Genomic DNA, 16,517 nt, shown 5'->3' with positions numbered 1-16,517 from the left:
TAATTATAGATTCATTTTGCTTTTTTGTTTTCTTGAAAAGTTGTTGTTGTGCAGACTTGTTAGTTATTATTTTATTAAATTTGATTATATTTTTATTAGTTTCTCTTTTATATAAAGGCATAATTTAGCTTATTTAAAAAGAATGTAAAATATAACATTTAAATATTTTAATGTAAATAAGACTTTTAAATAGGCTTTCAGACCAGACCAGATTTTTACAAAGGTCAGGTTTAAAAAAAAACCTATAATAGGCCGTAGGCCTAAATAATTAATCATAGGCCAGACTCAAGTCTTTCAAAGTCTAGTCTGACCTATTTCCACCCTTAACTACGATCAACATAAACTTGCATTTATTTGTGACTTCTCAATATCACATAGACCCGCTACTGAGATGAAACATTAGTAAGTAAAAATTACTTCCAATGAGACAATCAATAGAGGAAGAGAGTTGATTTTGGTTCATGAGAGTTTCTGGGTGATGAAGTTGTTGTTGTCGTGTTAAATGGGGAGGAGTCTCGGTGATATGCATGGGATGGTTGGTGGGTTCACGACGGTGTAGTTTATGTTAACATTTTTACTTATTGATGGTGAACTAAAAATATATTCAAACTTTAAAAAAAAACACATAAACGAAAGAGATAGTACTACTTTTATCAAATTATTTGTTACGTATTGGTGTATTATCAATATTATAAATTCTTAATAAAAATATTATATTAAAAATAATGCAAGTAGTATTAATCAAATATTACAATTTAAAAAAAAATATTGAAAGGTTCAATTATTTTAGAATATTTTTTTTTACAAATGAACCAATTGTTGCGAGTAATAAAAAAAACCACTTGCCTGTTTAGACATGATTATGTAATATTAATTATCATTCCTTATTTCCCGAAGTGAATTGTTCACTTAAATAGTAATGTAAAATTCACGTGTTTTGAAACGGAAGGAGTAATAAATAAAAAACACTTGTCTGTTCAATTATTATTCATAAATACATTCCTTGTTCCCCGAAGTGGATTGTTCACTTAAATAGTAATGCAAAATTCATGATGCTTGTATGTCTGGAACGTGGTCGGAGCATGGAAAGGTGCGGTAATTGTGAAGCTCCTAGTTGTAGTTTTTACTTAGATGTGAGTTGTTGCCGTATAATCTGATATTTCCAAACGCACCAAGCCCATTTCATCTAGCATTTTCCGTGTAAAAACAAATGTCAATCAAGAAAAAGGTTACTATTTTACCACGAAATTCCAACACATTACAAGCCGAACTGGGAGATACAGAAAGAACTTGTCGTTCCATAGATTACATAATAACTTCATGAATTACACAAGATGGATGTCAAACCAAAGAATAGGGCTACAAATCACAATCCAAACTAAATTTCAAAGATGATAGATAAAAATTATACCAAAAAATTGTTGATTTCTGAGCTATGGATGGTTCCTGGTTAAAGATACCATGCCAATATAACATCTAATCCTGTTAAGTCACATCAAACCCACCATCGATCACATTGAGTCTTCCACTCATTTGTTTATCTCAAGACCAGAGAAGCAGGAAATTACTGATATGCACATCAAGGCAATGCTAACATGACAAATGGTAGCATCAAGGCAATAGTGTTGAACCTCATTTTTTGGAGAGGAAAGGCTTAACAGATTCTACAACCACCTGTTATAAAAAATAAATGCCAATGATAAGATGGAAAGTGATTACTGTCGACAGGTAAATTGCACGAGAAGACCATAAATTAATTATATCTGCTATGAGAAAGCCACTGATTTAGATTGTTATATCCAACCCCAATCACAGGGAAATTAATAAAACAGGCAACTACTTTGCTAATAAATTAAGGTGTTTACTAATCAATTGGAGAAAGCACCGGTAAGATACATGCCGTAGACATTTATTAGACAATAATATATGCACACCGTAGACATTTATTAGACACCTCTCACAGGAAACTTCACTAATCAATTGGAGAAAGCACCGGTAAAGATACAAGAAATGAGAAATATACAGAATAGTATCTACGCTCAGTGTTATGGACTCGGTTGGGGAGAACTAATTATTTTGTGGTCATAGCATTATTGACTGTTGGGAATTAATATCAAGTTACATTGAAAAAATTGTGTATTTAGATCAATATATTTCCCCAAAGAGCCAACTGTTTCCCCTATTTTTCAAAATATATATAAGCAAAGATATACGCCCGTTTTCTTACCCTTCCATCATATGACAAAGATGCAAAGATCCATGGTTCACGGGAACTCCAAGTAAGCCCTGTAAAGCGAATAAAAGATTGATAGGCAGAACAGCAGAAGTCTATAACAATAAAGATCATGGATTAAAAATTGAAGCTCTTACCATAAATACTGTCTTCATAATCACTGTACGTATGAAGCAATGGATCAACCACACGGACAGGAGACTCTGCTTGGCTGCTAAATATGCAAGCAAAGATGAATAACAAGTACAAGCAGTCATAAAAATATGTAATGATGTCTAAAGAGAAGAATATGACCTTTCAGTCGTTAAGTCCTCATGGTTTATAGAGGCCAACCACAAATTGACAGCCGAATCTGTTCCAGCACTCTGAAATATCCAAATTCCATGACAAATGACTAAATATCCCATAACATGAAATTTTAGAATACAGACCACCTTTCACCAACAAATGGCAGTAGCAAGAGATTTAAATTTTGCGTGTGTGCATGTGCACAATTGAGTAGGTTAATAAGTTTATCTCAATTGTGAATTTGTGAGCAAGGGTGTATTCACCCTCAACAAATTTTTTGCTGCATAGGAGCCTTATTCGTTTTTATTCGTGTGTGTCTGTGAGTCAGAGAGAGAGAGAGAGAAAGGGAGAGAAGGAGGACCAAGATCATTCCATCATACTCTGGGTTACACTTGATAATCCATGTCCTGGAAATACAAGAAACGCATATTGCTAATCAGATGTCTGAAAAACGGCCATCAAGCAGTTTGTTTCCATTAAAGATATTTTTTTAAGGAAATAAAAAAGTAGGTTATTTGTGCATTAAAAGAATGATTGTAACAGCATATGGGAAGCATTAGTAGCACAGTTGTTTCCTGCTCTACTTTCCTTTCTCCTTCATTTTTTCCCTTTTTCCACATGGGGATTGATTGAAAATTGTACAATAGGGTTCTTGGACAACGGATATAGATAAAAAAAGAAAATCAGCTTTAAAACTATACATGATAGATACCAATGTGTATGTCCTGGAAGCTCTTGGATGGGAACTTTTGGTTTTCTTAGATCCCAAATGCGTATTCCCGACTCATGTTCTGCTGTAACCTGTACAAAACATAGCAAGTCAATTTTGCCAACATGAACAAAAGGAGGTCAAATACTACAATCTAGAAGACAGATTATTCTATAAACACAACCAATAATCAACGTGAGAAAAACCATTCATACAAATTAAAAAAATTCTGATGCAAGGAAACACAAAAAATAGCTAATGTGCATAACTGCATATTTGTACTATAATTGAATGTCAACAATAACTGTGACAATCCATACTATAATATCATGGGTGAAGTTCAGAAAATGTTAGTAACATACACTATCTCAGATACACATTATAAAACCAAATGGAAGGTATAGAGGCACATATCAGTAAAATGAAGCTTACAGAGTTCGACTCTTACAATTATGTTCTTTTTAGTAGGATGGTAATCAACATTGCGGACATGGGAACACTCGACTGAAAGTGTCTTCCTGTCATTTAAACAATCCAATTAGTAGACAATAAACTCCAAGAGGCACTGAATCACATAAAAACTATTTGGTTTCAGGATATGTATATATCCCCCTTCAAACACCCTAAATCCCGACCTTGAAATGTAACAAGTAATTTACTTAACTTAACTGGAAGGAAGATTGCAAATATGTTTGTTGATTTTCAAAATGAACCATTAAAAGATTGAATTTAGGAACCTACTTCATTGTTCTCACATCCCAAAACTGGAGAGATGATTCACAAGTTGCAGCTACAGAATTCACATCATGGGGATCCCATGCTCCTCCAGATAACTTGTGCATCATACCAGCCGAATCTTGTGATTGTACCTGGGTTTTTGTTGTTCGCATGTGTTAAGAGGAAGGTGGAGGAACTAAGTCAAAATCACCAAAAGTTCCACAGTTTTTTTGTTTTTTTAAAAAAAAGCAGTGACTATCAACATAAAGGCATATGATTACCGAAGGCCCAACCAACATCTTAGGTCCTAAGTTCTAACAAAACTTTGTGGTATTTGCAAATTAATATCAATGTTGATTTTCCCAGCTCAAATTAAACTCCTATCAGGGAACAAAATTAGGTCCCTTGCGGACAATATGTAATCCATTCTTTGTCGCTTTTATCACTAACCGAGGCATCACAGGTTTGCAGTTGTTTGGCAAAATCCATCGACCAATACCTTCACTCATCTTCAAACCTTCATTCTCTAAAATGCCTCTCGTTCAAACAATATTTTAAGATTCAATGAAAGTAACAAACTAATTAATTGTTCATATAAAACAATTTAAGGAATGTAAAATATTTTCCCCTCCACATTTGAATTATAAATTCCCAGAGTACAGAGAGAAACTATTTGTTTCCTTTGTGCACAAGATCGGATAATATTTCATGCTTTACTCTCCCCAAATCAACATGTTTTCTTCCCCCTCGTTGCAAGGGTTCATTTGTTGGTTTATTATGACAGATGTAACTTGAATAATGGTAACATGTGATTTCGAACCAATATGTATTTAAAGGCCGGTATAATATACATAAGTTTTTGCACTGCATGTGTCAATATCACAAACTGCATATACCACACCATGAACTTTGTACCTGTGCAGTTTTTTTGGAAACATCCAAACTCCACAAGCATAGGTTTTCGTCGTTGATGCTAATCAATTTATCATGCTTTCCAGTTGGCCACCAAAGAATACTGCTTGGTAGTGAATGTTTAGTAAGAAAGAGTAAAAGATCATTTAAATGTGAATAACGAACATATATAGTAAAGAAGAAAGCTGTAAAATATTTCGAGCAAGATTTTCACAACATAACCAAAAGAGTAGTCCAATAGTGCAAAGTGAAGAAATCACATTTAGCTTAATCAAAACAAGTAACCAATTTCTCCTCATAAATTTCTTCAAAATCTTCTAACAACTACCTAAACCTCAGGCAATGAGACAGCCTATAATAGAAGCTAAAGTGAAAAACGATACACAAACTCATCGGTCCATAGTTCAGAGCAAATAAATTCGAATAAGGGAATTGCATACTCACCATTTAATCTTACCGGATTGAGTATCAAGAGAGGTAATTCTCTCTAACTGTGGGGAATTTAACTCGCCATATAACTCCGGAATCTGCCATATTGCTGCTCCATAGGATTCACCTTTATGAACAAAAGGTAGTCAGAAGCTGAGTAACCCTGACATTTTATATTGAAAAACATATCTAAGTATCGGGGATGTTGGACACCGACACAACACTCACACCAGTCATTACATACAATCACATATATTTTCTCAAATTATTTCAAGTGTCTCTTTCAGTGCTTCATAGATCATAAATCTTTCTAGTTTCTAACAAATAATTCACCAGAAGAAATTGATACACAAGCACAAACTATCTACGGAAAAATGTTAAAATTTTCAAAAACCATACAGTTATGAAGAGAACGTTAATTGTTTAACTACCATTAGAATAGACGGTTGAGAAAATGCGTTGATCAAAAGGACATGAAACAAGGTCCCAGATCTCGTTAGGGTGCGAAAACAATCCCTCACAGAAAAGTTCTGTTCCACTTGACGAAAGCCGAATAAGATGTACCTGAAAATGTGACGTAACGATTCACACTATTGTGTAATAAGATCAAATCTTATGAAAACTGAATTGGAGCTGCGTAAAGTGATTATTATATACATACCTCATTTTCTTCTTTGAGGCTAAGAGTTCCGGCAAGGAAACTTGTGTGATCTGTGTCTGCTTTTACATCTGATATGCATCTAGCCTAAAGTGTGAGACATTGGAAAAAATAAATAAATAAAATGGAATAATTGGATTAATTAATGGAGAGTGAGAAATCATAAATGGTTATGCAATTGTGAAATTGACCTGATATTTTAGACCATATCCGATGCCAGATGATGCAGCTTGCATTGCGCTCTTGGTTGATGCTTAGTTGGAGGATTAATTTATCTACTTTACTATACCTGAATGCAGAGTTGCAGTTACACTGTCTCAAGTTAAACCCAAAAATGGCACCATAGTTATACGGTTGTTGCTTGCTGGCTTCTTTTTTTTGTTTTGTTTTTTGAGATGTGATGTGGGCTCGTACCAAGATTTTGCATGTGATTGTAGTGGGCTTTAAACGGATCACTGCTCTCAAGCCCATTAGTTACAAATTGAGGAAAATTTTCCCTTCTAAGTTCGATCCCTATTTGAACAAAAAAATTATTCCCCTAATATCACTCCTAGTTTCCTGCCTTGCATTTTTTTATCAAAACCCCATTTTATCTTTTTTTTTTTAAATAAATAAATAAAATAATATATTAAACGAAAATCTTGAAGGAAGATTTTCAAGAAACAAAGTTGAATTTTTTCAATTACTGACAACTTTAATTTTAATTTTTTTTTTAAATATATTTATTTTTTTAAGATTTAAAGTTTAAATTTTTTTTAATACTTTAGTGTTAAAAGAAAGTTTAATTGAATATTCCTCAAAAGCTTAAATTTTAGTGTTGTAGAACACAAAAGTGTTTCAAAATTAAAAATTTTAATTTTTTAAAATATTTGTGTGGTCTGGTACACTTAAATTGAGTTTTTAAAAATATATTTTTAATCAAATAGACTACTAAAAAATTATTAGATTGGTCTATTTAAAATAAGTATGGTCTAGCTTCAAACTTGACGTCTGTAAAGTTGTAGGCTATATCATCTATCGATCTAGTCTATTCTCAGTCTTAATGGGAGGAATGGAGGAGAAATGGAAAATATAGTGACATGTTTTGATTTAAAAGAGATTAGATGATAAATTTTTAATGATTTTATGTCTGGTTCAAGAATATGAGAGAAATTTTAAATGGTTTTAAGTTAATTTAGCAACCTCCTCTATCCTCCAAATCTCTCCAAACTAGGTGGATAGCAAAAACAACTAATGGTGTATTTGGTTGGAGGTAGATAGAGGAGAGGAGAGACAATAATTAAAAGAAATATGTTTGATTCACTTTTTAGAAGAGTATGAAAGCAAAACCCTCCTTATTTTTATTATCACTCCATTGGGGATTTGATGGGGATGGAGAGAGAAAATCGTATAACTAGAAAATCATTAAAATTTATTTCCTCCATTTAACCAAATACATAACCATTAAAAAAAATTAATTTCCCTCGTGCTTCTTTGAACCAAGCATGTCTCTACTTATCTTCCCTCACCTCTCTTCCATTAAAATCTCTTTCATCCTCAATGTTGAACGAAACACACCCTTAATAAGATATTTTGCACCCCTCTTTCTTTTTCTTAAAATTTGAATCAAATGCACTTTTTTTAAAATATTATATTTTCTCCCTTCAAAACTCCTCAAACTAAATATTTTTTACTCTCTAATTGTGTTTAGAGTTACTTTATCTGTCTTAAAATAATTGTCACATTTGCAAAAAAATATGTATCCCAAAATAATTATCACTTTTGATTTCCAATACAACTTTAATTACTTTATTTCAATGGTAGTATCTAGTTAATGTTGTTTGCATTTCTCCAAAGTTACTATTCCTTCATTTGAATTTATGACACTAAAAATAAATCAATGATTAATAAGAATAGTTTAGTAAAATTAATATTTTCTTTCACTTATTTTTAATTTTTTTTAATATATGTAAAATGGTCAACTGTGTCGATTATTTTGAAATAGAAAAAATATTTAGAAATTTGTGCATATGTTAATATTTACAATTCTCAATAATATAAATTTTTTGCATAGCTATTAATGTTTCCCCAAAAAATTAGATAAATCAGACAAAACTAAAAAAAAACTTATTTAATTCTAAGTTGTGGTTACAAGATTTTTCAGTCAACATTCTCATTAATAATTTTTTGTGTCGTAATTTCTTTTTCTTGTAAATAATAATATACAATTATAAAATATGACCATGGTTTTTTCATTTGAATATTAGGGTTTTATTATTCAATAATTAGACACATCTAGTTGACAGATATTTTAAATATTTAATTTTTATTAATTAAATATTAAAATTTTAATGAATATATATATGAAAAAATTAGAATTTGTCCATAGATAGATATTACCATTATTGTTTGAAAATTACAATTTTATCAGAGTCAAAGGAAAATAATTTTTTATCCAATCATGTTGTTGAGGTATTTAATATTTTCAGTCCTTAAATTTTTTTTTTTTGACTACTCCAATTTCAATTCACTCTAACTTGTTTGCCAAAATTCTTCTCTTTGAAGTTAATGTACTTGACTATACCAATCAGCACTCCCTTTTGTCTCATCAATACTCTATTTAAAAAAATATATATAATATAGTGGTCAGACTCACATAACTAAATTTAAATTTAAAGAAGAGTACAAATTTATTTTCGTATCTGAGAAATTTCAAGAGACCTAATTTAGTATTTGAGAATAATAGAAATATTTTTTAGGTCATAAAAATAATAAATCGAATTAAATTATTTTTTATATGAATCACAATTAGAAAATTGATTTTATTTGTTTTGCTGACTTGTCTAATGACTCATCAGCTTGAATATCTCACGTGTAATTTCTATAAAAATGGACAATTATGTCATTATCGATAATTAAAAATAAACAATTAAGTCGCTGATAGGGATAAAATAAATAAGTTTAGAGTATTTGTCAAGAACTTAATTGTCTATTTTTAATTATTGACAAAGACCTAATTATTCCATTTATAGAAATTATATGTGACATATCGATGAGTTATCGGACAAATTAGCATAAAAAATCCAATTTTTTAATTGTGGTTAATATAAAGACTAATTTATAAATGTTATATATTTTGAAGTTATTAAATTTAATATATTTATGCCAATACTAAAATAAAATAAAAAATGTAAACACATTTTTTATTTTGATCATCTACATGTACATTTTAAAAAATTATTAGATTAAATTAATATTTATTTTTATACTTATGTTATAGCATAATATTTCCAACATTTATTTTTTATTATAGCTCCATTATTCAATTTTTAATGAAAGATTATCAATATATTAACCTCAATTTAAAAAAAATATTTCTATCGCATTATTTATGTGTATATCATAATAACATTTACGTCTATAAATAAAATTTATGTAAGTTCATAAAAAAAAAATAGAAAAACAATAATTTATCCCGTGACACAAACTAATATGATATAATTTAAAGATATTTTAAAGTATCACGTTGATTCATCAAATACTTAATTGAAACAATATAAAAAAAAAAATGTGTGTGTCATATTTTATCTTTTTATCATGGTCCTCCATTAAAGGATTTCATTACTAACAACAATAAATTTATTACTTATATGGTTTTTCCAAATTTATTAATTCATAATTATTCATAATTAATTGGTCAAAAACATTGATTGACCATATTAATTTAATATATTATTTATTGGACTCTTGTAAATTAGTGTCTTATAAGAAAAATACAAAGAAATTTATAAAACAAATCTTAAAGTGAGAAAGGAAGGAAGGAAAGAAGTAATACACTTGTGGATTTGTTGTGCTACCCAAAACAACATAATCAGATGCTATACTCCACTTCCTTACTACCTTTTAACTACTTTCTATAATACAGCCTACTACACAATACATAAAACAACTCCAACCACCTCCAATTTCAAACGGATTAAACACATTCATATTCGTTTTTCTTTCTCACAACACATTCATATATGCGTTGAATTCATAGGAATAAATCATTAATACGGTGATTTAATTTAGTTAAATAGAATTAAAGGCTAAGCAGCCTCTGCTTTTACTTTTCCATTTCAATCGTTCTCTTCCGTCTCGAATGGGGTACCTTTCCAACCTTTCTCATCACGCTAAATAACCGCGTCTGGTACCATACCAACTCTCACACCAAAATATCATGCTCCTTCCATTTTACCCTTCTTAATTTCATACATTTCATATATATTTCATTTTCTGTACTCTTAGTTTTCATTTCATCACATACCACGTGATGCGAATATTTACCCTTTCAAAACAATAAAAAAAACTAACACTAACACCCTCAAGGTTTTGTAGAAGAAAAAAAATGGTGAAGAGTCCAACAAAATTCATCAAACCTATTACTAAACTCGTTTCTGATCTTAATTGGCGTTTAATTGTGTTGTTAATTCCTCTAATTTCATTTATCATATTCTTCTCTTTCCATGCACCAACTCTTTCATCTTTTTACCCTGTTCAGAACCTTCTTTATAATCTTCCTTTTAAGAATGCGTTTATCAACAATTCACCACCTTCCAAAGATGAATTGTTACGATCGAAAATTGCTGTGTGTTTGGTTGGTGGTGCTAGAAGATTTGAACTCACAGGACCTTCAATATTGAATATGATACTAAACGAGTATCCGAATTCGGATCTTTTTTTGCATAGTCCTTTAGACTCAGATGCATTCAAATTCTCTTTGTTGAAGTTTGCGCCGAAAGTCGCCGCTGTTAATATCTTTCGCCAACAACCGTTGCCGGAGAATGAGTCTTATGTTCGAGTCCTAACGGCGCAGAACTCGCCTAACGGAATCCAGGTTTTGTGACTGTTTCCTTTTTTTTCTTTTAATTTTTCATTAATTATTATTTATTTTACTCTCTCTGGATTCATAAAAAGTTCCTACTGCTATTTCAGTTGGATATTTTATTATTCTGTTTTCTATTGAGAATTGGTACATTATTCTTTTTCCCATATAAATCACGCGATCTGTAACCGTGGAATAATCGCAGAAATATTTGATACCTTGGAATTCGAAATATTTGATACCTTGGAATTCGAAATATTTCTATTTAGTATGAGTTTCGTGGTTAAAATCTTTTTTAAAAAATCATACACTTGGTCATGTCTCCCTTATGTTGCATCTATGAAGATTTTAATGCTAGGATTTTTATGGAACTTTATTTTTTCATCTGACTGCAAAAGTCTATTTGCGATATAACGTAAAAGGAAAAAAAAAATCCATTAGTTGTGCAGTTCAGCTTCCAAATCCATTTACGTTGGGTAAGCAATTGTTGTTAGGTAATTAGTCATTGACGAGTGCGACAGAATTTGATAACAACTGATAGAGATATTATCGAATAGGAAATTGTTATAGTAAACACGTTTGCCTTAAGTGTAAAAAGATTTATAAAAGATTAAAATCATACTTATCTCTAAAAGTATATATTTAAAAGAAAATGTTAAATTTGTTCCAAAAAAGTTTTAATTGTTAATTGAAGGTTTTTTTTAATAAGGTAATAAGTAATTAAATCGTTTTAAAAGAAAAATTAATTTTTTTATAAATAAAAATTCTAGATTAGGAAAAAAGTTCATATTTATTTAGGAATTTGTACATGGTATCATGTATATGTTATTATAATGTTGAAAAGTATGCCAAAATATGACATAACTTTGATCTCGGATGAAAATGTTTATAAAGTTAATATTTTATAAAATTATTATTAAATCTGCTTGGATTTGTATTACAATTTTAATTGGTATCTTATGTTTTTTAATTAAATAAAATTTCAACAACACTTGATTAGTTAAAACTTAAAAGCAAAACCTTGCTTTTTATCATTCGCTGTCTAGCCTATCATCACTTTATGATTTGCTTCAAATGTAGCCCACATATATCTTTAGAGCAAATTTATTTTTCCTCTGGTTTTTCAAGTAAATGTGTGGGTATATATTCTTTTACTCTTTATTTCTTTTATAAAAGTGATTTTCTTGGTTCAAAAGAGTCCAAAAAGGAATTTCCTTTTTATAAAAAGAATAATGATACTTATATTCTTTAATATATATTTTTCGATGCATTTACTAATATTGATTAAAATTTATATATATTATGTTAAAAATTAATAAAATCTATAACTTTTTTAGTTAATTTTAACTAACATAATACATATTAATATTAATAGTCCTTATGTTATAAAAAGTATATTTTTATAATATTATTGCAATAACATAAAATTTCAATGTCATTAAGATATAGTTCAACTTATCATTATTGTGTTGGATATTATTTCATAACTTTAAATTTAAAATTTTATAATTGTGTACAGATTTTTTTATCATTTCATTTACACACAAAAATACTACAAAATCTCAATAACATAGCTAAAATTTTTTTAATAGCATCATAATTTCACACATATATAATACAATATAATAATTTAATTTTGAGTATCGATATTTATTTTTAATTAGTATAAACTTACTCTAGTTATTGTTACTCTTATTAAGTAGTAGTATTGAAATCTATTTATTGGTTGAGACTTGAGAGTACATAATTCTCTTTTTAAAAGTCCTTAGGCTTCTAGATTCGAACAATTTAATTTTTTTTCTTTCTTTCTTGTTGAAGAGTTCTACTTAAACTCCTGAAGTTATATGGGGTAGTTAGGTTTGGTTGGCGGGTCTAACAGTCTAACCACAAGTCCGCACCTCCCCTTTACTTTTCTTCTCATTCCAAATAGTGGTCTAATGTTATGGCTTTGAAAAGCAACAGTAATTTTTTTGCATTATGATCCGTTTTACCATAATTATTAAATTTGATCATTTCATTTATATATTTTTTTATAAATATAAATAAAAGAAAGTGAATAACAATTTTACTAAAATATTAATGTTAACCATTAGAGAGTCACACATAATTAATTAGAATGTATATTTAAAAGAAGAAAAAACAATTAAAATTGTAATTAGAATTTAAAAGTAACATTTTGTTTTTTTGTGAAAATTGTTACAAAGCAAAAGAAATAAGTTTATTTTTAGAAATTTGGTAGTAATTACCATGACATTGAACTAATTCTATTTGCATGCATTTTGCAGGGGCTTATTCAATATTTTGACCTGGTGGAAGGTTGCTTAACAATGATAAATTCATATCAAGTGAAAAACAAGTTCAAATACGATTGGATAATCCGAACAAGAGTAGACGGTTATTGGAACGGTCCACTCGGTCCAGAAAATTTCATTCCCGGTCAGTACTTGGTCCCATCCGGTTCATCATACGGTGGACTCAACGACCGGTTCGGTATCGGCGACCTCAGAACCTCAACAATAGCATTATCTCGCTTCTCTCTGATTCCCAAACTAGATTCTGCTGGATTCACAAACCTCAACTCAGAATCATCTTTCAAAGCCCAACTCACAACCCAAAGTGTGAAATACCTCACAAAACGCCTACCTTTTTGCATAGTTTCGGACCGGAAATACGATTTTCCTCCGAGCCAGTTCGGTGTACCTGTTGCAGCATTGTCGAGTCCCGGTCCACTTAGTGGAGCTAAGTGTAGACCGTGTAAACCGGTTTGCCAGGGGGTGTGCGTAGAAAATGTGATGGTGTATGTTGAAAAGGGGTGGAGTTGGACTGATTGGGCCGATGGGTCGCTTGAACTGTGTGATGCTCATGAAAGTTGGGAAAATGGTTGGGAAAATATTTTTGATAGAGTTGCTGGAAAGAAATTTGCAGATGCTAGAAAGCGAATTCGATCTATGAAATTTGATGATTGTGTTCATGATTTCATTCACTTGAAAAATGTCACTGCTCAATGGAATGTTCCTCCCATTGAAGAAATTTGTGCTTTGGGGTTCACCCATTCTTCACCATAGGAACTATACTTTTTTTTGGTTATTTGGATTTTCTTTATGAAATTTTGATAATACACATAGGCGATGCTGACAAAATGTTGATATTGAAGTAGTTTTTTTATTTTGATGGTCTTATTCCTGTTTTTGACTACAAATTAATTTATTTTTTTTATATTTATTTTGTGTAATTTAACAATAGATAACAATGAAATAAAAATATTCTGTAATGAAAAAGCTATTTTTAAGTAAAAAATAGAAAAGTAAACACTGATTAATTGCTAAACTTTACCAAAATAATCATAATAAAACAAATTAAGTATTAAATTAAGAGTGCAATAATTATATACGAACACTTTTTTTAAAAATACAACATTCTCTTTGTTTTAAATACCACATACTTTTCTTTATTATTTAAAAGATATTTAATACTTAATTTTGTTTACAAATTAAGTAAAAGTAAAAAAAATGATAATAACGAAAAAATAACAAGTTTTGAAATTATTTTTCTTTTTATTTTCTTTCTCATATTTTCCACAGCTAAATATGAAGATAACTCTTTATTACCAAATTCTAATAAATTGACAATTCATCACTCAATTTTTTTTGTGTGGCAATCACATATTCATTTTGGCAATAACAAATATGAACATTATACAATTTATACATAAGGAGAATAAAGATACGCAAACAAATAAACATGATAGAAAGAAATCCAATTAAAAGATAAATACAGCCACTAGCTAACCATATGTAATAGCAATAGGAAAAGAAAAACACAAGATGAAGTAACATCCTAATTATTATACTAATTGCCTATTTACATATATATGTTGCTATATGAAAAATGTTAAAAACATTACATTTCTGATGTCGTTAATTACTGGATATAGGACTGGCCAGTAATATCTATATCACGGTCTCCAGAAGGGGGAGGATTATGCGTGGGCTTTTTGATAGCGTCCTTATCAACAGGCCCATCAGCACTCTGGCTCTCACTTGCTGGTGCTTTTCTTTGTTTTTCTAGTTGCCCTTTTTCTGTACCGTACATTCCACCACCATACGCACCTTCTGTCACTGGCTTCATCCTTGAGATTTGAGGTCCTTCTCCCAGTTTTTTCTCTTTCTCACCCTCTTCTTCCATTTATGATCACTGTTTCAATTTCACCACCTCACTATTAAGTCACCCATTATTCCTCTTGTATTATGTAGATTTTGTTTAGGCTTGTAAATTGGACACGTGTCTTTCTTTTTGCATTTACGTGGCAAAATAAGACCACGCCACTCAACCCATGTTTTTCTTTAATTATTTGCACCGATCCATATTCATTTTTATATTATTTTTTATAATATTTTGACTTGACAGCAGTGTTAATCCTTCTATTTATTGATTTATAAAATTGATTTTTTTATTTTAAAAATCGATAATTTTAAATAATGCAACATATGATACAATGATGTTGAGTGATTAATACTCATAAAATTAAAATAATATTATATAAAAAATCAATTTTTCAATTTCAATTTTTTTGATATTTTTAATTTAATTAATAACATATGAATAATTAATGCATGTAGATAATTTTATATCTTATTATCAATAAATATCTCAAGCGGACACTACAATTTATGATCTAATTATAAAAGTCGAGTAATTAGGAGCATCCGAGAATCCAATATTGAACGATACTACAATTTATAAGCTAATTATAAAATTCGAGTAATTAGGAGCGTCCGAGAATCTAATATTGAACGTAGATAAATTAAAATTGAACTGAAAAATATTTATTTAATAAAATTATGCATTAGTATTTTTTATTGTTTTCAATAGGTTTCATTATGCAAATTTGTATTGATTCCACAAGAGATGAACGATCTACCGAATGATTTCTTCAAATAAAGTGACAAAATAAAGGAGAATAGAAAGAAACAAAGATGAATTAGGTTAAGAAGATGAAGAAGACGTTACAATCAATGATGATTGATAAGCAAAGGAAAATCGCCACAGTAATAACGAAACCATTGATAATATTAAACAAGTTTCAATACAAAAACTTAAAAAGGATACCTAGGTCACTCACAATTCTCAATAGAAAAATTATAATTCATTTCAAACTTGTATAAATGAAGTTACAAATGCATTTATTAATGGTAAGACTATCTCTAAGTCTAAATGAGCTATAAATGACACTATTCTCTAGATCTATATTGGGTTTATATCCTTACATCTACTACTTATAAACTAAATGTAAGAAAATAAATTATTTTCAATTACACATTCCTATCAACTACCTCTAAATTAAAACTATTATAATTTAAAATTAAAATAATTAAACTAAAATAAATAAAGTTCACATTAATATAAACTAATTTCAAACTACGGAGATCTTTATCATTTCATTTCTAATCATTTCATCTATTAGAGATAGTTTTATTTAAAACACCTCAATGCTAAATATAGATTTTTTTTTTTCCACATGAAATTCAAAAGTTAGTTCCATACAATACTTAACAAGAATCTAATTCTTTCAGTTAGATAACATCGTTTTATATATTAATATAATCTATGAATTTATATAGAGATCAAAATATTTATTAGTTTTTTTATCTTCCCAATTATGTTAGGTCTAAATGTCATTAATGGCCAACAAATTAAAACACACAAAAGATATATATATATATATATA

The 16,517-nt window shown here is 29.5% G+C and overlaps 2 protein-coding genes across 3 annotated transcripts; one reads left to right on the top strand and one right to left on the bottom strand.

Annotated features, from left to right (window-relative positions):
- Nucleotides 1–1,213: 1,213 nt before the first annotated feature.
- On the bottom strand, nucleotides 1,214–6,315 carry LOC101489752 (WD repeat-containing protein DWA2). 2 transcript variants are annotated; one of them, XM_004500831.4, is made up of 13 exons: nucleotides 6,138–6,313; nucleotides 5,950–6,033; nucleotides 5,720–5,852; nucleotides 5,304–5,415; nucleotides 4,863–4,962; nucleotides 3,972–4,099; nucleotides 3,679–3,748; nucleotides 3,234–3,322; nucleotides 2,883–2,928; nucleotides 2,528–2,598; nucleotides 2,371–2,444; nucleotides 2,228–2,286; nucleotides 1,214–1,674 (listed from the first exon to the last, which is right to left on the bottom strand). In XM_004500831.4, the coding sequence occupies exons 1-13, from the start codon at nucleotides 6,180–6,182 to the stop codon at nucleotides 1,633–1,635; spliced, it is 1,053 nt and encodes a 350-aa protein (XP_004500888.1). In that variant the 5' UTR covers nucleotides 6,183–6,313; the 3' UTR covers nucleotides 1,214–1,632. The 2 variants fall into 2 exon arrangements, with proteins under 2 accessions (XP_004500888.1, XP_012571517.1); XM_012716063.3 differs by having other exon boundaries at nucleotides 1,279–1,674; nucleotides 2,371–2,447; nucleotides 6,138–6,315.
- A 3,488-nt stretch (nucleotides 6,316–9,803) lies between these two features.
- Nucleotides 9,804–13,968, top strand: LOC101490069 (uncharacterized). The gene is made up of 2 exons (XM_004500832.3): nucleotides 9,804–10,801; nucleotides 13,075–13,968. The coding sequence occupies exons 1-2, from the start codon at nucleotides 10,313–10,315 to the stop codon at nucleotides 13,852–13,854; spliced, it is 1,269 nt and encodes a 422-aa protein (XP_004500889.1). The 5' UTR covers nucleotides 9,804–10,312; the 3' UTR covers nucleotides 13,855–13,968.
- Nucleotides 13,969–16,517: the final 2,549 nt, after the last annotated feature.

The sequence above is a fragment of the Cicer arietinum genome, chromosome 5, assembly GCF_000331145.2.
Source record: "Cicer arietinum cultivar CDC Frontier isolate Library 1 chromosome 5, Cicar.CDCFrontier_v2.0, whole genome shotgun sequence".
Lineage (NCBI taxonomy): Eukaryota > Viridiplantae > Streptophyta > Magnoliopsida > Fabales > Fabaceae > Cicer > Cicer arietinum.
The sequence above is the reverse complement of the archived record's forward strand: the minus strand, read 5'-3'. Positions and strand labels throughout refer to the sequence as shown.

What these genes read in the sequence shown, in the direction of transcription:
- LOC101489752 (XM_012716063.3), bottom strand. Translation starts at nt 6,182, where the DNA reads ATGCAAGCTGCATCATCTGGCATCGGATATGGTCTAAAATATCAG. An exon ending in GCCTCAAAGAAGAAAATGAG is followed by an intron (nt 5,853 to 5,949) that starts GTATGTATATAA and finishes TCACATTTTCAG; the next exon opens with GTACATCTTATTCGGCTTTC. An exon ending in CTTTGTCATATGATGGAAGG is followed by an intron (nt 1,675 to 2,227) that starts GTAAGAAAACGG and finishes TTTTTATAACAG; the next exon opens with GTGGTTGTAGAATCTGTTAA.
- LOC101490069 (XM_004500832.3), top strand. Translation starts at nt 10,313, where the DNA reads ATGGTGAAGAGTCCAACAAAATTCATCAAACCTATTACTAAACTCGTT. An exon ending in ACTCGCCTAACGGAATCCAG is followed by an intron (nt 10,802 to 13,074) that starts GTTTTGTGACTG and finishes TGCATTTTGCAG; the next exon opens with GGGCTTATTCAATATTTTGA.